Here is a 22,022-nt window from a genome sequence, read left to right as displayed (position 1 = left end):
GAGCTCATAATTAACAAAATTAAACGAATATACCTAAAATAGCGTGACCTAGCCCCTTTAAACACCGTGAAAGATAATTGAATTCCCAACAGCACAAAAGATGCTACTATGTTGAGCATGACATGCACTCTTCAGAGGTAAGAGACCAACAGGTGATTGCTAATCTCCGTGCGAGAAATCAAAACCAAAAAAAAAAAATCTTCATAATGCTTTCTTTATACGGTTTCCACAAGAACAAAGCAACTTTATGGTAGAATTCGAAGACAGAGAATTACATAGTAAACATTTTTTTTCTCCTTGAGCAGAAAAGACAACAGTTTTACAAAACATGGATACTGTCGTTTTAAGCACTTTCCACCCCTCAAAAGAAAAAAAAAAATCATTTGTGATAACTATATTGTTAAAACATTGTACTACAACTTAGTTATTCCATGCTTCGATTGTTATCTGCGAATGAAAGCTACATGCACTATAGTCCTGTAGGGCAACATTGGTTGGATGATTAACACGTTTTGTGTAATTCATTATAGAGTCGCCAGTATCTCAGGCGGTGAAGAAAAGGCGAACTGATTCAAGTGAAAAAGCGAAAAGTCCCAAGCACAGAAAGGATCCAAACGGGCCTTTATCAAAAGATGGACACTCGCGTATGTCAGACTCTTTCATGTGTTGAATTCCGTTTAGAAGAGCTTAGTTTTTCTTGTGCACTAAAGAATTATTATTCCATTGTTAACCGTAAAGGTAAAAAAAAAAAAAAAACTTGTTTCGTCAAATTAATAAGCACAAGGAGTTATTAGACGGGAAAGTATCAGAGGTTCAAAAGTTGAAAAACAAAATCCTCTTCTCTTGTTTCAACTCGTCTCCCAAATCAGTCACTAGTTGACGCCAGTGCTGGTGTATCAACGAAGGTTTGCAGGTTTTTTAAGTATCCTGGGTACGCATAGTTCTTAGAAAATCTTGTAAAGTCGTGCCCATGCATTTTTTTCTCAGTATTCAAAATGTAGGGGAGGATGGGGGAATTAAGCAAACAATTGCGAAGTTTTTTCGAGCAAATAATGAATGAATGATACCCACCCCGAGGGAGCTTGACACATGGCTTGATTGTCCTTCTTTCTTTTGTAAAACTAAATTACTGTTGCTAAAAGTAGGGTAAGTTCCATGAACTAAATCGAATTTGTGATTTTCATTCTCCAGTCGCATTTGATGAAGAAGACAGGAATATTTTAGCCAGGAAGGCAAATGAAAGGATCACCTTTTCAGCTGAAGAGGACAGTTGGGTAACTGTGTACATTGTGATTTGAAATTTATGCTGTAGTACTACACAGTCAACATTTCTATTGGAGGGTTAAAGGGATGGAATATCTCACAAGCAGTAAGAAAAATATCCACGCTAACTTTTTTGCAAAATGGTAATTTGTCTTTCAAGATGATAGATGCGACTTGTCTGCCCACAGTGTGTTATTATTCTGTAATCAATGTTACAATTGTCCTTGTGGTGTCAAATTGAAATAAGGTAAAATCTAGTCGCATAGTTCTTACACGTTGACGATTTGTTCATAAATACCAGAAACCTGTCTTACTACATACTGTAGTTTGAGAACAGTTAAGGAAAAAGAAAAAGATTTTGTTCTCTAAAATCATTAGAACTTTAATGAAGAATGTGTCCACATCTTAACTGAGCTGCTATACTTAATCAAGTCTAAAGATTGAAGAAACTTACATGTATATAGCAAAAGAAGATTGGGTCCTTTGGTTAGTGCGCTTAGGGATAGTGCCTTCGAATTCAAAGATATTTTTGCCCCAGTGTATGATTATGCAGAAAATGCAGATTTTAACAAGTGTTGTTGAAATCCAAAAAGTCAATTGTGTGTAACCACGCATATTTTTAAAGATATTTCATGAATATGTGTAAAAAGCTTTAAAATGCAAAGCAATGTGTGGCGTTCTTTCTCAAATTGAAGCTTAATTATCTCTAAGAAATGCATGGTTATCCCCAATTTTCTTTTTGGATTTCAAGAGTACGTACTAAGATCTACTTTCTGCAGATAGTTTTAAACTGCACAAAACTATCCCCGTATTAGTAAGCGTCACCAATAGAAAACCCGAGTATCTCGAGATGCGCAGAACGTATGCGCAATAACAATAGTAGGCACCGTCCTTTATTGCCTTGAGATCTGGAGATATCTGGTTCAAGATCTCTCTTGGCTACACCTGTAAATTATGGCGTGTTTGTAGTGTCAAAATTCAAGCATGCAATTCAAACCTTCAGTTTGGAAATTCAAACCCTCAGTTCGGCAATTCAAACAATCAGTTCGGCAATTCCAACCTTCAGTTTGCAAATTCAAACCTTCAGTTCGGCAATTCAAACATTCAGTTCATGCAATTCCAACCTTCAGTCTGGAAATTCAAACGCTCATTTCGGTAATTGCAACCTCCAGTTCTTCAAGTCAAACCTTCACAATTCAAACATTCATGCCATTCAAACTTTCAATTCGACAATTCAATATTCAATTGAATTGAAGGTTTGAATTACCGAAATGAATGTTTGAATTGTTGAATTTCCAAACTGAAGGTTTGAATAGAGCAATTGAATGTTTGAATTGCCGAATACATGACTGTTTGAATTTTGAAACTAAAAATGCGCCATAACCCTGTGAAAACAGTTACTGCAAAAGCAACTTCTAATAATAATATCAAGTAAGATTCGTTTGTTTGTTTGTTTGTTTTGCAGTTGCTGCTCTTCCAGAGTGCACTGGTTATCATGAAGTACGAAACTCCCTTGCGTTACCCGTTTATCTGTATGAGAAACATATTACACAAAGCTTGTGCTGTAAGTTTATCCCAGATCTTAATCTCTCATTTAGTTTGTTGTTGCCATAGCAACATCATGTGTCTATCTATGACATGTGCATGCATGCGTGAATATACTCACTTGTACATATACCTAAAATGTTAGAGGGAATTGTTTTCTCTTCTCAATGATATATCAAATGCAGAAATCGTTTTCATCCAGACTTGGCCATAAACAATGGTCTGGCTTAGATAAATTAGTGGAGAAGAGGAGCAGAGGTTGTCAATTTGCAGTCCCACCAATTACATGCAGCAGAGCTCTTTAAGCCTGACATTGAAAAAGATGGTTGTTACTTTAATTGTTTTTTGGTGGGGTTGGAACCGATCAACTTTTAAGAGTGCTTAAATCTGCGTACCTCGTCTAGATGGAAACTCAAAATTGTTATGTTAAAAGAAAAGAAACTTGTAAAGGTATGAGGTAATTGGTTTCTACCTAAATCGAGAAAAAGAAAGAACAAAGAATATGCTACAGAGAAATTTCTTCAGTTAGACATAGCACCGTTGCTACAGTACCAAATATCTCTATCGGCTGTTCAGGTATGTCTTTCTTGTGTAAAGTCTCTTCATATGCAAATTCTCAATGGGTTTACCTTGAACTCCCAAAATGGCCAGCTCCCAATAGACCATACTCGTATTCTCACTATTGGACTGGAACTAGCTTGCAATGGAGGCTAATACAGGGGAATGTATTGAAAAGTATTTGCGTTTGAAAAGGTCCCCCGCAAAAGCCTCCATTTGCACGCTAGTTCCAGTTCAATAGTGAAAATACGAATATGGTCTATTACCTTGATAGCTCGATTAGTAGAGCACTACACTGGTTTTGTAGAGGTCATAGGCTCAAGTGCCATTTAAGAATAATCTTTCAGGCTCTCCTTTCATTGGTCAAATTAAAGTGATTCCCTGGTTTTGCATTGCACAAAACCTACTGTACTGTTCTTGCGTCATTGGCACGCGCATTAGCTCGCGCACATCGATAAAATGGCGGATTTTTATTTACGCCAAACTTAATTCGTCAAGGAATGACTGTTACGGACCTTTGGATTCTAGGACGAGGTCGAGAACGAGTACGAGTACGAGTAGAGACTGCCCGTTTTTAGCGAAGATACTTTGAAATTTTATAACCCGTACGATTAATTGCACCCTTTATACACAGAATATTTTGCTCAGCTATTCCTATTGCTGGTAACTGAGCCTTTTTGCTGATCGAAAAATGCCAAAACTGCTACCGTGTTTTTGACTTGTTTTGAAGGTGGTAAAAAAATCTGCAGAAATCTTTGGCCAGTTTTTTGCCAGTTTCATAAAATTGTACGAGTCGGACAGCCCACACTCAAGTTAAATCCATTTTGGAGTGTTAAGTACTCACAAAGACATTCAAATACATTTTTCTGTTACGTAGGTGAATTAACCATAGAATGACACCTGGCTCCGCATTATATCATTGATTACATTTGTACTAGTTTACCAAAATAGTAGAAATGCTGCCGAGGGAAAGGGAAATAAAAGTTCAATTATGCCTGTGGTAATTTAATGATGGTTCGTGCATGGGTTTTAATACATCCTGAGCAGGGACGGTACAAAACGTGGACCCCCAAACTGGACCTCCTTCTGGACGCCACTCGACAGAAGAAAGAAAACAATACATAATTTTCACAGTGGTGTCATCAAATTCGAAAATCGAACTGAGTCGCAGGGTCTTATGAATTTTTGCCTTAAGGAGGTTGAAGATGACGTAGAAATATTTTTTCAAGTTTCCATTTCCGTGACGTCTTTCATTGCACAAATTCCCAAATTGTCACCTTGTGTGACACCATGACACAAAGCTTTTGGTTGTGTGCAAACGGACGCAACAACTGCCAACACAATCCAACATCTGCAGAATCAACAACTCCCAACAATGTTGGGAGTTGTTGCGTCGGTTTGCACACAACTGCCAACACCGTCCAATATCTGCAGAACCAACAATGTTGAGAGTTGTTGTGTCCATTTGCACACAACGGCCAACACCATCCAACATCTGCAGAACCAACAACTCCCAACAATGTTCGGAGTTGTGGCGTCAGTTTGCACACAACTGCTAACACCATCTAACACCTGCAGAACCAAGAATGTTAAGAGTTGTTGTGTCCATTTGCACACAACTGCCAACACCATCCAACATCTGCAGAATCAACAACTCCCAACAATGTTGGGAATTGTTGCGTCAGTTTGCACACAACTGCTAACACCATCCAACACCTGCAGAACCAAGAATGTTGGGTGTTGTTGTGTCCATTTGCACACAACTTCCAACACCATCCAACACTTGCAGAACCAACAACTCCCAACAATGTTGGGAATTGTTGCGTCCATTTGCACACAACTGCCAACACCATCCAATGCAGAACCAACAACTCCCAACAATGTTGCGTCGGTTTGCACACAACTGGCTATTTAAGCCACTTTTACAATAACCGCGCATCCCCAATTTTGATTTTTCCTGACGCAAGTGCATTACACGTCCTTACATTGTTGGGAGTTATTTTTACGACGAAAGTTAATATATTAATTATGCCATATATATTTGAACTGCAGAGAGCTTGGCTTTCCTTTCGTTGCTGCTTTCAGCGGCTACCAATAACACGCGACCTATCGCCTTCAAAAGAGTCTGATAAAGTTGCGTTTCGGTGGACGTCAATTTCCAAGGCAACTAGGCAAGAAACTGAGAATTTTACTTAGTTGAAAGAATTCTAAAGTTGTTTAAATTAAGTTCCATGGAAAATCATACAAAAAGAAAACGATGTTTTTAAATGTAAAAAAATTAAATTTCACTATACGTGCTAATTTGCTGACTTACACGCATCGTTGATTTTGCAAATCATCACGGGCAAAAATTTGATATTTTTCATTTAAAAATAACATACAATACACCCTTTCTTTTCAGTAGTGTAGCAGCTCTCCTAAACTGGCCTGGAAATCAACTTTAATATCAGCAGATAAAACTTTCAATTTCTTGGTTCTGCTGCTTTGAAATGAGGTCAGAATTAAAAATAATTTTAACGGCTTTTTATTTGATTGACGTCCACCAAAACGCAACTTTACCCGACTCTTTTGAATGCGATAGGTCGCGTGTTATTGGTGACCGCTGTCCGTAATGTTAACTAATAAATATGGCTTTCATATATAAACTTTCGTCATATCTACATCCTTTACGGGCTCAATATGAACTCACATAATGACCAGCTCTCAGATGGGTTGATAGCTCAACTGGCAGAGCACTGCACCGGTATCGCAGAGGTCTGGGTTCGAATCCCTTTCCAGCCTGAATTTTTCGTACTTTCCTTTCTTTACCGCTTAAGTAACTTTAATTGATAACTGCAATGATCAGCATTAACTTTTTTCTTTTTATAGAGTGTTTTCACTCACGTGATCACTAACCTTGTTCTTCCACCAAAACAAACGGAAACGTTTGAATGATAATAGAGTTCGATTCCCGAAAGATTTGTTGGGTACACCAACATGGCTGTCGTGACGTCACGTGAAAACACTCTATAATACAATACCAAGTAAGAGCAGGTCACGTGAGCTGCCACAATATGGGATGTCTGTATGATGTAATCCCAATAGGTAACTGGAGTGATGAAAACTAGTTTATGGATATTTAAAAGCACTATGCAACTCTTTATATTTTCAGACAAGTTTTGACAAAACCGGTCCAAGTATTAAACGTCGGATTCAAAAGCTGATGCGGAACACACACTCGCAAATGACTATAAAGATCTGTATCGCAGAGTGTGCACAGGACGAGGTTTGTTATTCTTGTTGTTGTTGTTGTCTTTGTCTTTGGAGGATAAACTAAATTTTAATTTGAGGTGGTGGCATGCTGAGCTCTTAAGCAAACAAGACCATTCCAGCGAGATGAACTATTTTGCTGTGTTTTGAAAACTCAAAATTGGCCTTTTTCTCTCTTCATACTTGGTACAGAGGCAATGTATCTAGGAAGGGTTTTGTTTACAATAGGGACATTAAAATCTACCACCGCGACATCGATAAAAAGGTCACCTCAAAATATAACTTTGAGCTGTCGTACCGTATCAATTACTCCATCTCGTTCACATCCTACAATGTGGGCGAACTATCCTAAAAATAAATTTGCACAGGCGGTTTCAGAGGAAAAATGTAGAGAGAAAGGTTTATTTGTACGCTCACGTTTTCGTTAAAACCTCAAATGTGGTGATTTCATGCCGTTGTTATGCAGAATATGTGCTAAAATGCATGTCACACGAGCAGCACCATTGTTTTTCCTCTTTAACCGATGATATTCTTGTTTTTGGTATTCTCGTTGACGATCGCATCGTAGATCTTAAAGTCCCTAATGACAATGAAATGCATGACGTCCCATCTCATTGTAAGAAAAAGGGAGCTTGTACTGTAAACCACGATGGCTACGTGACACAAGACCTCACAATCTCATGGCTTTATTTTTACTTTACGTTAACACCTAATCCCTAATCCCAATCGATCCCTAATCCCTATTCCATAGATCAGACCACAACACCGGGAACTCCATGCCCTACTCTTCTCGAATAGTGTGTGGGTTCTTCAACGTCCCACAGGTTTTTTTAATATATACCCAAGGGTTGTGAGACAGCACCTCCGGCTTATAGTCCTTATCCGAGAAGACTTGAAAGTCTAACCATTTGCAGATGTCGTTACAAAGGCAGCACTTTGTCCTCAGTTATTTAAAGACCCTATGTGTTGGTCCGGCCGGAGTTGAACTCACGACCTCCCGCGTGACAGCCCGGTGCTCAACCAAGTGATCCACCGGTGCGCGGTACATTTCGCTATCTTGAATAAGTATTTCACGATCGTTTCATTGTACAATATGGGAGAGATATCCTATAACTGAATTGATACGAACAGATTGGAGTAAAGAGAGAGAATGAAAGATTGACTGTTGTATGTCCTCGTTGTTATCAGAACCTTAAATTAGGTCATTTCTAGTTGTTGTTTTGGCGAAATATCGGAATACTGGAAAGAAATGTACAAGAAAGTGTTCCGCACGTGCAGCACAATCATTTTTCTTCTTTTAACCAATGATCCAACTGCTTTTTGGCGTTGTCGTTGCTGTAGATGTCGTTGTTGGAAATGTCCGCTTTGTAAACGGTCGTTGCTATTTGGACGACACTTAAAACAATTTTCACTGTTAACTTTGTCGTTTGCAAGAACTTTATGAAAAAGTTGGGTGAACGACAGTGAAAATTAAATGGCTGAGATATGGTCACGTGATACTGGTCAGCGGATACCTCATTTTAACAGATGTTGGTTGACCATAACATGGATGTCCAATATCAAAGATGTACGCTGTAAAAGGCTGTCATGTTGGACGTATTGATTATTATTATCATCATCATTATCATTATTATTGTTGTGAGACGTCGTCGTATGTGCCCACGAGCAATACCGCTAGCCACAATTACCATGAGAAAAGCAACTCATGGGTTCCTACCTGATCCTATAAGTGTGGTGCCACTGGAGCTGCGCTATAAGGTATTCAGACACATAACGGTGGCTAATGCGATTTAGTTTCTAAGGAAACTGGTGCGTCGTCTGTGGCAAATTGAAATTCAGAAATGGATTTGGGTTGGCATTGTAAATTGACCAACGTAGAGAAATTTGAAAGCTGACGCTTTGACCTTTGGCCCCCTCGTCAGAGCCTACTGCCTATTGCAGTTCAAATCAACTCGGCTGAGTGATCCTAACAAGATAGCTTAAGGTGTCTATAATCCCCAAAACGTTTTTGCCCAGATGAAACGTTGTGTCATACTGAGAAAAATGGCACCAAAAACATTGTTTTTTGGTCAAAACTGGAATTTTCTTTGAAATTTTAAAATATGGTTTTTCTGCTCCACGACCGGGTTAAGGGAAGATTGGTACTAGTGACGTAAAACCCAGAAATTTAGCAACAGGGCAAACTGAACAAAGCAAAGGGAGAGGGCAGACGACAACAAAAGCGAAAGAGTAGTACATTGTATTTGAAAACAGCTGTTATTCGCGGCCGACATTTATAGGGAGCAGTGACATATAATTAAATGGCCTAGCCATAGAACGACTTCGCTCTCGTATCCAGTTCAGATTCTGAGGTCTCCGAAATAAAGCAGTCGAAGTCTCACCAAAACTTGAGCGATCAATCCTCAGATGTGGAAGCTGAACGTATAAGGATGCCGACGAGCCGCAAGCAGACGCAGAATGTCTAGCGTTGTTTTGTGTTATGAGCAAGAAAGAGGGACAGGGGAAGAAATACAGAAAACACCCCATAAGCGCTTTAATGGAACAGTTTCGAACGTTGCTACAGCCAAAGACAATACATTTCTCAGGCATTTTTTCAGCAAGTCACAAATCAGAACGATTAAAGTCCGGGTTTTACGTTACAACTGAATTACAGTCGACCCATGCCCTTTCGGCGAATTCTGCAGCTTGGCAATGGGTTTTCAAACCTTGATTTTTCGCCACTGAAAATTCATAGAAAATTCTGGTTTTGCCATATTTCACGCCATGCAAATATACACTTGGGATTATAGTCACTTGAAAGGGACGATTTCATGTCTCTGCGCATGGGCAAACGGTCGCATCAGCCCATTTAATTCCATTGTTATGGAAACAATCGAAAGCGCAGCTGCAGGAAATGGAAACAATACCATAGAAGTGGAATTGCTGATTGCAATCATTTCCTTTGTGTTATGAACCTACTGCTTGCAAAGAGATGACTCGTGCGTTATGACATCGCGTGCATAGAATCAAATCTTCGGCCCGTACAATAAATTCGATGGTCAAAACTAAATTTGATATTTTTTGTGTAAAGCCACACTAACTTCCACCAAATTTGGGCCTCAGTTATTCCGTGTATTCGTTTTAACACTCTCTGTGATCAATGATCATCATCTGGTCCAGTAAGAAACCGTAAAAACTACTACTGCTAGCGCCAAAGCTTGGGCATGCGTAAACCCGTGAAACTTTCCTTTAAAGGGCGGTGCCTACTAATTTGCTGGCATTTTTGGGTGGTTTACTGAATATACGGGAAAAGCAGATCTTAAAAAATGTTATTGAAATTCAAAAAGCTTTAAAATACAAAGTAATGTATGGCGTTCTTTTCCAAATTGAAGGTTAATTATCTCTGAAAAATGCGTGGTTACCCCCAATTTTCTTTTCGGATACCAAGATCAGTTGCTAAGTTCTGCTTTCTCCGCATAGTTTTGAACCGCACAAGAATATCCCTGTATTAATAAGCACCACCCGTGGAAATCCGAGTATCTTAAGATGTGCAGAACGTATGCGCAATAACAATAGTAGGCACTGTCCTTAAGTTATTTTTCTGTGGAAAAAATCATTCCTCTATCTATCGGCACCTCTTCTTCCCAGGTTGCTTCTTCCCAAAACTTGCTTGTTAATTAACATTTATTTTACGGATGTTTAGTCATTCCAGGGATTCGGTGATCCACAAGCCGAATTTGAAGTGACATTTAAGGAAGTTGTGAAAAGATTGAGGCAAAAGTTTAGGTAGGAAGTAAAGATATTTTTGTACTCTAATGTAACGGTTTCAAAATCTCTGTGCAACAAAATAGAACGGATCAGTAAAGTAAATGATTAAGCCGTTTGCCGCTTGTCTCGTAAATAATTGACATCAGCAATGTAGTACTGATGGCAATTTCCCTAAATTCGAACACTTGAACTTCTCAAACTAGTTTGTAACCTTTGATCATAGTTGTTTCATATGAGAACTTTCTGCATTTTGGTAAGAAGGGTGTTAAACTTTGCCCCAAGTGGGTTATTCGCTATTTTCGCAAATCCCATAATACAGCTTATTTTGGGGGTTCTTTGCGTTAAAACAATGGGTATCCAGTTCACTGAAGCATGATACAGTCCCGAGAGTCAATAACTTGTATTGTTTTTGTGTAAAGAACCCTCCAAAACTTATTGCATTATGGGAAGGGGAAAATAGTCTATTCAGGCAGGAGCCCATCTGGAGCGTGCAACTTCCATACAGCGTCTGTGAAACGGCGTTTTCACAAGTAGGTTTATTTTTAGACCAACCCTTCCCGCGAATTATGTCAAAAAACAAAGGCAGTTTCGGTTCGGTGACCCTATGATGTCAGCTTAATTTCTTGTAATTGGTCATCGGGCTCCTGTGGGAGTCTCATTCGCGGGAAATTCAATCTAAAAATAAATCGGTCTGTGAAAACGCCGTTACACGAACACAGTAGAGTTGTAGGCTCCGGGTCATGGGTTCCTGATTCAGGTCATTCTTCCATTTGGCTTAATTATTTCTTAATTTGAATAATGAATTCCCCATATGAATACTCAGTAAAGTGCAGCTAAAGTCAAATATTTTCCGTCTACAATCTTACCTCAAAATTTCCCTTTTTCACTGTCGGGCAAGATGCGGCAAGGTATCAAAACTAGCAGTAATTTGGACCTACGACCGTGATGTGAGAGGCATGGGTCTATTCTCGATTTTTACGTCACAAACTGCTTTGCACTGCAAAATTTCTTTGAAAAAAGAAATTCAAAGCAGTTTGTGATGTAAAACCAAGAGTAGACCCATGCATGCCTCTCATATCACGGTCGTGGGTCCAAATTACTACTATTTCTGCCAAGTTTACGAGGCTTGCATGGCGCAGAAAAAGCTAAATTCATGGTGACAATGGTGACATATGGGGTGATTTATATTGGGAATGAAAAATATTTGTGTGTAGGTCCACTTTAAAGGCCCACCTTCAACAGACGGGCTTTTCAACCGAGTGTTCTTGTAATGGAAATTCGCATAAAGTCAGTAAAGTAAAGTCAATTTATTTAACGTCGGTAGTTTCTTCAGTTATGAAACTGGTATCAATGGAAGCTGACAGTGCGCCTTTTACTCCCCTCTCTCTGTCAGTGCTCCGTTTCACGGATATTTAAAGCTATAGCTACACAGATCAGAGGAAAGTGGAAACAGACGTTGAAGTCACAGAGGATCGAACTGGGGACCCCTTGCTCCGAAAGCCGCGCACTAGCCAACTGAGCTACGCCTGTAAATTTTGGTTTTTGAAGAGAGGGGAAAACCGGAGTAGCCGGGGAAAAACCTCTCGGGGCAGGGCAGAGAACTAACAAACTCAACCCACGTATGGCGTAGAATCCGGGTATCGATCCTGGGCCACATTGGTGGAAGGCGAGTGCTCTCACCACTGTGCCATCCCTGCTCCCCATTGCTTGTCGTAGCGATCTGATTGGATGGATTTCAGCTTTGACGGTATTTTCATATATGAAAATTATTCCACTGCACGGAATGCCTGTCGGGTGAAAGTGGGCTTTTAATCCAGTAAAAAATATATAAATTTTTTTTGTTAATGAAAAGGTTCCCTTCCTTGCTTCAACAGTCTTGGTTATCTCAAAGTAGCATTGAGACTCTTAATACAAATTCCATGCTTCTGATACACTTTTTGTTGCATTTGTTGACTGCAGCTCTTCAAGTTTGTCTTGTGATGGTGATCCCCCGTTAGTTTCTTCAGTGAAAGAACTTCATGAAAAGTATAAAGTCCAAGCTTTTGTTGCTGAGGAGGTGAGCACATCATACATCTTACATACAGTGGGTTGGAAGAGTCTTTACACCAAAACCACTGTGTGTGATTTGCCCAATCGTAGTAGACATTACCAATGAGTTATGAACTAATTCCAATTTCAAGAAGATAGTTACATGCAGTGTATAGTCCACAGGGAGGGGTTTAAAGCCTTTGCCAACAAGTCACAATGGGCCATTTCTAAGTTCGCTTTAACTGTGGATTAAATAACAAAATTAGTCTGAGCCTACTTTGGTTTTACTTTTTATGTGTTGCCTCATCCCCACATCTGCGAATAGCAAGGACTTTTAAGTATTTGTCGTGTTAGGATGATGAACGACACTTCCTATTATCTACAGAAGAAGTAAGAAGTAGAATCTGAATAAACTGGAACAACGATCTCCACATCCCCACATCTGCGAATAGCAAGGACTTTTAAGTATTTGTCGTGTTAGGATGATGAACGACACTTCCTATTATCTACAGAAGAAGTAAGAAGTAGAATCTGAATAAACTGGAACAACGATCCCCACATCCCCACATCTGCGAATAGCAAGGACGTTTAAGTATTTGTCGTGTTAGGATGTTGTAAACACTTCCTATTATCTACGGAAGAAGTAAGAAGTAGAATCTGGCGTTTTCATTGATGTCGCTATCGTATATCTTTGAAGGGTTCCCAATCTCCACTTTCTAGCTGTGAGGTCCAAGTGGCTCATTCAGAACGAAATTGGATGTAAACACAATCGCTTCCTTGCTGTTTACCTGGCTTAACCTAAAATGAAAGCTTATTGAATGTGGTACTGTATTAAGTTTTAGTCTTGTGCCATTAAACTACTTCTTGACTTTGTTTCCTAGTCTCAGGTAGATTCGTCAGATGAGAGCATTTTATCATTGGGACCAGCTATTAGTTCTGTCGCTGACATTACCAAGGCAGCAATCAGAGACCAAATCCAGGTCCGAAACGCATTATTGTTTCCAAAGTACATGTACTTTGTAATGTATAGATTTAGCCAAGCCTAAAAGCGGAGCTCCCGTGTTATTTATTCTTACAATATGTTAACCTGGCTTGAGCTTGCACTCCAATCGAAAACCACCACCTAGTCAGCGGTCAATTGTTTTTAAAAACAAAACAGCTGACCTCAGTGAGATTTAAACTTGAGCCCTTGATATGGTCACGTGATACTGGACAGCGTATACCCTATTTGGACAGGTGTCAATTAACCATAACATGGATGTCCAATATCAAAGATGTTCCCGCGAAAAACGTGGGTTGCACCATGGAGTTTCACATTGGCATAGATGGAAGGGTGGACGTACGGTCGTACAGTGACCAAAACCGAATTTTATTTTCTTATCCATGGTGCTCCGCGCGCCATTAAGAATATAAACGAAACGTTGTAGTGTCTATGTTTGTTTGAGCAAATGGCCAGCATTGATTTTGTATTTTTGTATTTTGAATGTTAGTTATAGACTTGTCAGTATGTGTAAAATCGAAAATCACTTTTAGCGTTAAAACAAGGCAAGTTTGGCTTATTAGTACACAAAAGAAAAAGTGATATATTAGCTACCATTTTTGCATTTGCTCTGAAAAATAAGTTCGAAAACCAAACTATCTCGTTAAAGATAACTCCAAGGTCCCTAAAAATAAAATACAGCTCTCCACCACAGTCTACGTATCTGTTTTCACAGCCCACCATTACTGTAGCAGACCTCTTAGAAAACAAGTCGTTTCTTGCTGTGTTCTGTATCAGTGTCTTGCATATCATTGTATTCATCCTTTTCAGATCGCTTTTACCACTTCTCCAGAATTATATGACGCTTACAGAGTCTTTCAAATGTTTAACTCCTTCACATGGGTGAGATTATTTTGTTCTTAACAATTTTCCCTTTAATATACACGAAAGAGAGTGTGAGGTTAAGTGAGCGAATAGTGAAAAGCATCTCTCACTGGCGCATTCATGTTAGCACGTGGAGTGAGCAGGCGCTGTAAGGTTCAAATAGCCAATTTTTGGCTATAAGCACCCTACGGCCCATGTTCTCCTACAAAGAGTTGTTTCCCAGAGCCTCAGGTCATGCGCAGACATTAGATCCAAGGCTCTGGTGACGGAAATGACGTTTAGATTGAAATACAAGTACAACTTGATCTTTTGAGCTTGCGCAGAAACAAGAATTGCAAAATCTACACCAAATGCGAATGCTCGGAACAAAAAAGTTATCCTCGTGGTTCACTTACTCCAATTTAGGAAAATATCAACGACTATTAGCCACTATCAAAAATACCACAATACTCTTTGTTTGTCCCTCCAAAATTTTGCATAAGCATTATTTTTAATTTCTCTTTGAACCATTGTAAGTCTCAAGAGAATATGGAAGCAATGCTCATGCAAAATTTTGGAGGGACAACTAAGCCAAAGGGTATTATAATATTTTTCATTGTGGCTAATTTACTCAGTAAATTGAAGTGATTAACATTTTTACAGGATTGGTCTGATTTTATGATTTCGTGCCTCATTTTGTAGGAAGAGCTCCATGCTGTGTTTAAGGACATGCAGAATAAGAACCTTGTCACTAGAAAGGTAATTCAAAACCAAAGTAATTACTTTGGCCAATCAAAAGGACAGAGACAATCCAGTAAGCCAATCAAAACTCGAAGTAATTACACGTAGCCGACACAAAGCGCGGGAAAATGTGCACGCGGGAACCCCAATTAGTTTTGGTTTCACTTGTGATAAGTTGAAAAAGTGGCGCGAAAACGTTGAATCAATCACTGAGTGAACTAATGCAAAACCAAAGCAATTCACTTATCACTTTCGACGCTCAATTAAAAACCACTCTATGTTGCTGATGTTGTAACTTCATAGTGCCTTGTTTGCCTTCTGTTATGCAGAGATCTGTCGAGCATTATTCAGCCCAGTTGATGCGGTCATTGCCGTTTGCATCCCTGACCTTCCAGCTTAGCATTGTGTAAGTATACTCTCTGCAACCACTCTGTGTTACTCCCACCCGTGGCAGTGTGAACATTGAAATGTTTGTCTTTTTGTGAGAGCGGAAAACCAGAATACTGTGCGAAAACCTCTTACATCAGAGTAGAGAACCAACAAACTCAACCCCTATGTGACGCCAGGGTCGTGGGGTTTGAGTTTAGTTGTGCCATCCGTGCTTCTCACAATTTACATAGTGAAAGAACCAATTAGCTCTGGCACTGAGTTAAAAATCAAAGAAAAGCTATATGAAGAGAAACAAAGCCAGCAGTAATCGTCAATAGATTGTGCATCAGTGTCCATTATTAATATGCAGGCATTATTGAAAAATGATTGGCAATTTCTTGAAGAGTTCAGTAATAAAAGAAGGTGTGTTAAACCACTTGGTCCAACTGACATTGTTCATCTTCAGCCTGCTAATGGAGTGTTTTCACATGACAGCGGTCATGTTGGTTTCCCTAAACAAAGGAACGGCGGCCATGTTGGTGTCCCCAACAAATCGTTTGGGAATTGAGCTCTATTATCATGCAAACGTTTTCTTTTGTTTCGGTGGCAAAACAAGGTTACTGATCACGTGAGTGAAAACACTCTGTAGTCTCCTACGCAGCCGTTCTTTGTGTTGTCACGCGTTGCGTGACTCCCCAATAACGGCTGCGAATAAGAGTAGTTTGTCAAATAATCGTTAATCTTTTTGGGGGGAAGGGGGAGGGGGGAACTTTACGGTTGTTATATTGTTTTAAGCACCAGCTGCCTTGCGCAGCCTTTGCATTGTATGGGCAGCGTGTGGAGGTTGCCCTGGTTTTATCACAATGAGTCAAACATGAATATCTTTAATCCTTAGATATCATCGACTCTTCATGGAAGGCTCAAAGCTGGACAGATTAGCAAAAGAATTTATAACGTTTTTTAATCATCTGGTGAAAGGAGAAGAGCACACATTACTGGGAAGTAACGCCATCACTAGTTGCAGCACCAGAAGCAGCAATGACAAAGGGGACAACAGCGTTGAAGGAAATGGAGCCAACACTCCTATGGGCAGCTCTAGAGATGATGGCCCCAGAAGCAGTAGTAACAGTTGTGATAAGGGTACCGACAACAGTTGTGGGAGCAATGGTCCTCCTAGCGGCGAAACTGGCACTCGGACGACCGCTAGTGGGGTTGATGGCTGTAGTGACAGCGCTGGCACTGAGAGTAGCACAGAGGACATCAAGAGCAGCAATGCCGCCTCCACCATCCTGAAAGAAAGCAGCAGTAATACGGACAGTGGAAGTATTAGTTGCAGTGAGGTCATTAGCAGCGTCAGTTGTACTACCAGCAAGAAAGGTGTCGGACTCTCAAGCAGTCGGAATGGTGGTAATACAAAGCAACAACCCGTTAAGAATCTCACTCCAGGTGTAATAGAGATCAAACCTAAATGCACTCTTGGAGGGCATGTGGCCTGCGTTTTGTCGCTACTAGTTACAGGCAAGGTAATGTGTGATATTCCTTGGATTCTTCAAAACACTTTTTCAAGAATACTACCAGCTTGCATAAGAATAGCATCTGTCGTATTCTGACTTGAAGAAGAAGTTCCCACCGTCGAATGCTAACAAAGGTGGCAGAGTATTCAGCATTTACTCCGTACTACCTCGATTGATTTGTTGAATGACATAATAACAAACGTACTGTATTTACTGGGTTCAGCATCCTTTTTTGCGTCACGACTGCTAATGCAGACTCTCATTGGGGAGCAAGGATGGCGTAGCCTCCCACACAGACGTTCTTAGGGCTTCGTTACGGCGTTCCTCTCCCATGAACGACTGCTGAAACGAAAAACCGCTTCCGTTCAATGGCTGTTTGTCCACCATTTAAAGAAACCAATCAGCATGGACTAATTGTGTTGTGCATAGCCAATCACATGCTGCGAAAGAATGCCATACAAAACACGAGTTTACCCAAAACTGGAAAACGGCCCCTGATTGGTCGGTAATCCACGAACGGAAGTGTTTTTTTTTTTTTTTTTTGTTTTTGCTTTGTTTCAGCAGACGTTAGTGGGGGAAGAACGCGTGACGAAGCCCTAAGATCGTCTGCGTAGGAGGCTAGGGATGGTGGTACGCACGTAAAGGTGATTGCACTCGCCTCCCACCAGTGTGGCCCAGCTTCGATTCTGTTCACTCGTGGCCATATGTGGGTAAAGTTTGTTGTTGGTTCTTTACTCTACTCTGAAGAGGTTTTTTCTCCAGGTTGTCCAATTTTTCCTCCTCCTTAAAAACCAACATTTCTAAATTCCAATGTGATGCGGTGCAGGACCTTCCTGAAAACCACTTTCGCATGAGTGGATCTTCCTAACTTTCCGACTTGATAATACTCTGACTGCAAGCCTCAGTCTAGTGCGTCTGGTGTTTCTTACTGCAATATTCAATGCCAAAGAAAATTTTTATTTTGCAAGATCATGACACAAAGGAAGAGCAAGCGTTGTGTATAATTATCTCTTTCACAATCTGATTGGTTCATTTACAAAATAAGCGTTCCTGATAGCTATTACAATTGACGTGAGCATGACGCTAGCAGCGTTGTCCAGACTCTTATCGACAACAGCAAATTAGCCAATTAGATTGCGAGATTGCAAGCATTTGTGGCAAAGTAAGATTTTGACTTAGGTTTCTTCCTCAATCCAGGCATCTGTCGAGGTGAACATTCCTGATGAAATTTTGAACATGGATCCCTCAGAATTAGCAGAATCAGCGGTCGACATGGAACCACAACAGCAGACAGCTGAGGACATTGCAGAAGTGAGTAAATAGTTTGAGAGTTTTTTAAGTCTAGAGTAAAGATCAAGGCATTTTGTATTGGAAGTTTAACAAATTGATGTCAGTTTTTCATGCGTCTGTCCTGTTATTGATCATGAATTTCGTCATAACATTGTCAAATTGGTTGCCTCCAATTTTCTTTTTGGATTTCAATAACACAATTGTTAAGATCTGCTTTTCCCGCATATTCATAAGCCGCACAAAATACTTTTGAATGAGTAGGCATCGTGCTTAAAGTTAACAGTGATTCGAGCAACTCAGCCCAGAATTACAAGGGCAGTTTTTGGAGTTTCATGGAGTCATGCAAGGTTCACTTCTCTGATTACCTATACTGATTTTCTACTTCATTACTTAGTGTGATTTTAAAAATCACTTTTTACGAGTTTTTCGCTTTCCTAGTTTTCTTTTCTCTTTGGATTCAATGGTTCGTGTTTTTCCACTTTCTGGAAGTAAACTTGGCTTATATCTTGCGTCTTGACAGGCTAGTGTCCAGTCATCAACTGCAGCTTCATCTGAGAAAAGCAACGACGAAAGTGACGCGTCATTAGCAATGATGGATGGAGTAAGTTCTGGTGATGATGGAATTAAAGCAAGGAAAGCTCCTGGGAAGGGTACGGAGAGAATTGAAATGTCGCCGGCTGTGGCAACGGTATCGAAAAAAGGCAAGAAAGGTGTTCAGTCGCTTGCATTAACCAAAGGAAAAGTCCGCTCAAAATCTGGAGGAAAAGGAAAAGCTGCTGCTGCTTTCACACTCCCAAGGGATAATGTAACACTGGAAGAACGAGAAGTTTTTACCTTGAAATTGCCTTCATCGATCGTTACAAAATTCACAAGTGCGTCTGAAATGGAAGCTGTCAAAGACAGTACCAGCTACCTAACAAGTTGCTCTGAAATTGTTAAGGTAGCACGACCTGCCCGAAGCAGAACTGTGCCCGTAGCTTCTTTGTCTAAAGCTAGTTTCTCTTCTCGTTCTTCAAGAACAATGCTTATGCTAGCAAGGGGAGGAAAGGACCCGTACGATCATATCAAGCAGCTACCAGCTCGAGCTCTAAATACCCACGACTTCATGTCTTTGTACCCCTGTAAAAACAAACTTAAAATAACCGATGCCAAGTGGCTTGCAGATTTAGAGAATGGCCTGAATCTCGCAGACGGAGGAAACACGTACTCTGAAGCTGTTTCAGAGGCAAATTCATTCTCTGAGACAGCATCGATGGGAGAACGAAATAAGACCGAAACAGGCGAACATTCAACGACTCAACGGGCAACTTCAAACCCAATCAGTGCATCGTTGGGTCAAATTTCTAGTGATTTCTTGACTTGCCCTGTTATTCTTTCTCCGGCAATGTCATTGGAAGATTACTTGGACCAAAAGAAGAATGAACTGGGATTTAACGAAATGGACTCAGTTCTGGTTAGAAACATTCAAGATATTGTTAGCTCAAGCAAGGAGATAGGTGTGTCTGTGGCACAATTAAAGGTATGTTGGGGTAAACAGGGGACCTTCTTTAGACCGAGGTGACGATGGTGTAATGTGGAATTCCTGCATGGTGGACGAATAAAGGAAGCTAATAAGAGATCTTTTGTTTTAGTCCACCAACACAGCGGTGATGCATGGCAATTTCCCTTTCGTAAACGGTCGTTGCCATTTCAATGACTCTTAGAAGTTTTTTTGTGTTATGATTTTTTTTTTTTTTAATAAAGAAAGAAAAGACCAAATGACGTATTGCACCGGGGCTATTGCATTATGAGCGTGCGTCACTCACCACAGCACTATCCAGTGGCACGGCCAAAACTTAATTTTTTTTTACATATTTAACCACTTTGTATAAAATATAGTAAATAGTTAATTGCAATGTGTAAAACTAACATCAACCTCAACGTAATGCAAACCCTTGGCTTAAGGACGTTCGCGCCCATTGCTACTGCGCATTTTTTCGCGCATGTCACGCACACGTCATTCATCGCAGACCACGAAGGTAAACACGATACTAAAGGTGCAAACATTTTCCACAAGAATGGAACGTGAAAGCATGTGGCATTATGGGATAGATGTGGACCCAGGTCTTCTCGGAAATGTCACGCAATGGCGTGACAGTGCGAATAGACAATCGCTTTGACAACTTCGCAGCGATTTTACTCTCTTGAATGCTCGGTGACCCCCATTTTTCTTTCCGTAGATCACATTCTTTCCTGATTTTGTCCATTTTAACAAAAAACAAAAAAAATCTGTTACAAATTACAAATATTACGCCTTTTATGCTCTCGTGCGATCGAAGTCTTCTTTCTTAGACTAATATGTATCGTTTTTCAAGATCTATTTCACTTCAGAAAAAGACATCAGCTGCTAAAGTTTGTTTAGTTATATTAGTTATGTTGAATTGAGTACGTTTACCTGATCTAAGTTTCACTAATGTAGCTTTTTTATTCCTGACAGTTGTAAGCTACGATCGTCTTAAAATAACGAAAGCGTCTAAAACTGCACCTCATGATCTCGAAAACGAGCACGGTGATCCCCCATTTTTTTTGCCTTTTTGGCAAAAGTAGATCAATACCTTTCTGCGTGGCAATTTTTAAAAAAATCTGTACGTGGGAACGTTTTGAGCGCGAACGTCCTTAAGGTCTCAATCTGGGTGTAATTTTAGCTGATTTAGTTGAAAATTCAACCACCTCGGGTCCATTTTATTCCGAAAGTCGTGGCCACTAAGCATGACATTGACCACTAACAATGGCATCGGCCGTTTACGAAAGGGAAATAAGCAGAGCCGATGGCGTACCTTGAAAAAATTAACCACCCATTGCTAAGTATTACATTACAAGGCATTTGATGTTAAACAAATGAAGATTTATTATTTTCCAGGAGAGAATCTGTGGAAGCAAAAAAGGGGAATTACCTTTGTCACATTATTCAATTGAACAACATTTTGAATACATGTGTGCTGCTAAACTGGTGAGTACTGTTTTTTTTTTTTTTCATTTTCAGCTGTGCAGTCTGTTACCTTTCGCTTGTTGCCTGACTGATCAAGCGGCGCTAATACCAATTGGCTGCAAGGAACTTTACCATAGGGCAATCTTTGTTTACATTTTTTGCCTCATTAGCATAAGCCCATGGTTTTCTAATCCATCATACAAAACATCCTTTCTAAACCATTGAAAGTTCATTGCATAATGAGCTGTCTCTGAAACTTTGAGCGCAATTTACCAGATAATGTCTGATGAATTTGAAATTTTACAATAACTGTAAAATTCTCTCGCGCTCATTCGCTAATTTTTATTGTCAATAAGCTGACAGACACATAAATTTATAATTTATGCGATATTGACACGATATTGGTAGCGTCAGCTTGAATAAAATTGAAGTTTCTCGCATTTTTGTCTTGCGTTCTTCTCGTGTTTTGACTTATATTTGACCCCTCTGCCTGATCCACAGCTACTTTGACAATGTTATGACGAAATTCATGATCAATAACAGGACAGACGCATGAAAAACTGACAGCAATTTGTTAATTTTACAAAGAATATTTCGGCTCTTTAGCGCTTTTGTACGGTGGCCCAAAAGGGTCAATCACAAATCAATTTCTCAAAACACGAACCAGTTTGCCAAAGCACAAACCAATTTCGCCAAACACAAATCAATTTCCCAAAACACAAATTGATTTCTCAAAACACAAATCAATTTCTCAAAACACGAACCAGTTTGCCAAAACACAAACCAATTTCGCGAAACACAAACCAATGGACTGGGTACTTGCTCCGTAATTATCAGAGAGAGCCTAGAAGGGACTCATTCCCAGGAATTTCCGCGTCCAACATGGCGACTTCTTCATGTGAGTGAC

At 39.9% G+C, this 22,022-nt stretch overlaps 1 protein-coding gene across 2 annotated transcripts in view; it reads left to right on the top strand.

Moving 5' to 3' along the window:
• LOC138003672 (general transcription factor 3C polypeptide 1-like) overlaps nt 1-22,022 on the top strand; it is a 103,782-nt gene that overhangs the window by 73,973 nt on the left and 7,787 nt on the right. For both annotated transcript variants that reach the window (XM_068849870.1, XM_068849869.1), the window contains exons 22-35: nt 531-644; nt 1,192-1,274; nt 2,729-2,827; nt 6,518-6,631; nt 10,298-10,380; nt 12,322-12,418; nt 13,272-13,370; nt 14,201-14,272; nt 14,936-14,992; nt 15,304-15,380; nt 16,239-16,866; nt 18,055-18,168; nt 18,668-19,666; nt 21,047-21,136. In XM_068849870.1, coding sequence (XP_068705971.1) covers nt 531-644; nt 1,192-1,274; nt 2,729-2,827; nt 6,518-6,631; nt 10,298-10,380; nt 12,322-12,418; nt 13,272-13,370; nt 14,201-14,272; nt 14,936-14,992; nt 15,304-15,380; nt 16,239-16,866; nt 18,055-18,168; nt 18,668-19,666; nt 21,047-21,136 — 2,726 coding nt within the window. The remainder of the gene's footprint in view (nt 1-530; nt 645-1,191; nt 1,275-2,728; nt 2,828-6,517; nt 6,632-10,297; nt 10,381-12,321; nt 12,419-13,271; nt 13,371-14,200; nt 14,273-14,935; nt 14,993-15,303; nt 15,381-16,238; nt 16,867-18,054; nt 18,169-18,667; nt 19,667-21,046; nt 21,137-22,022) is intronic.

This window comes from Montipora foliosa, chromosome 5 (genome assembly GCF_036669935.1).
Source record: "Montipora foliosa isolate CH-2021 chromosome 5, ASM3666993v2, whole genome shotgun sequence".
Lineage (NCBI taxonomy): Eukaryota > Metazoa > Cnidaria > Anthozoa > Scleractinia > Acroporidae > Montipora > Montipora foliosa.
This window is presented reverse-complemented; position numbering and strand designations above follow the sequence as displayed.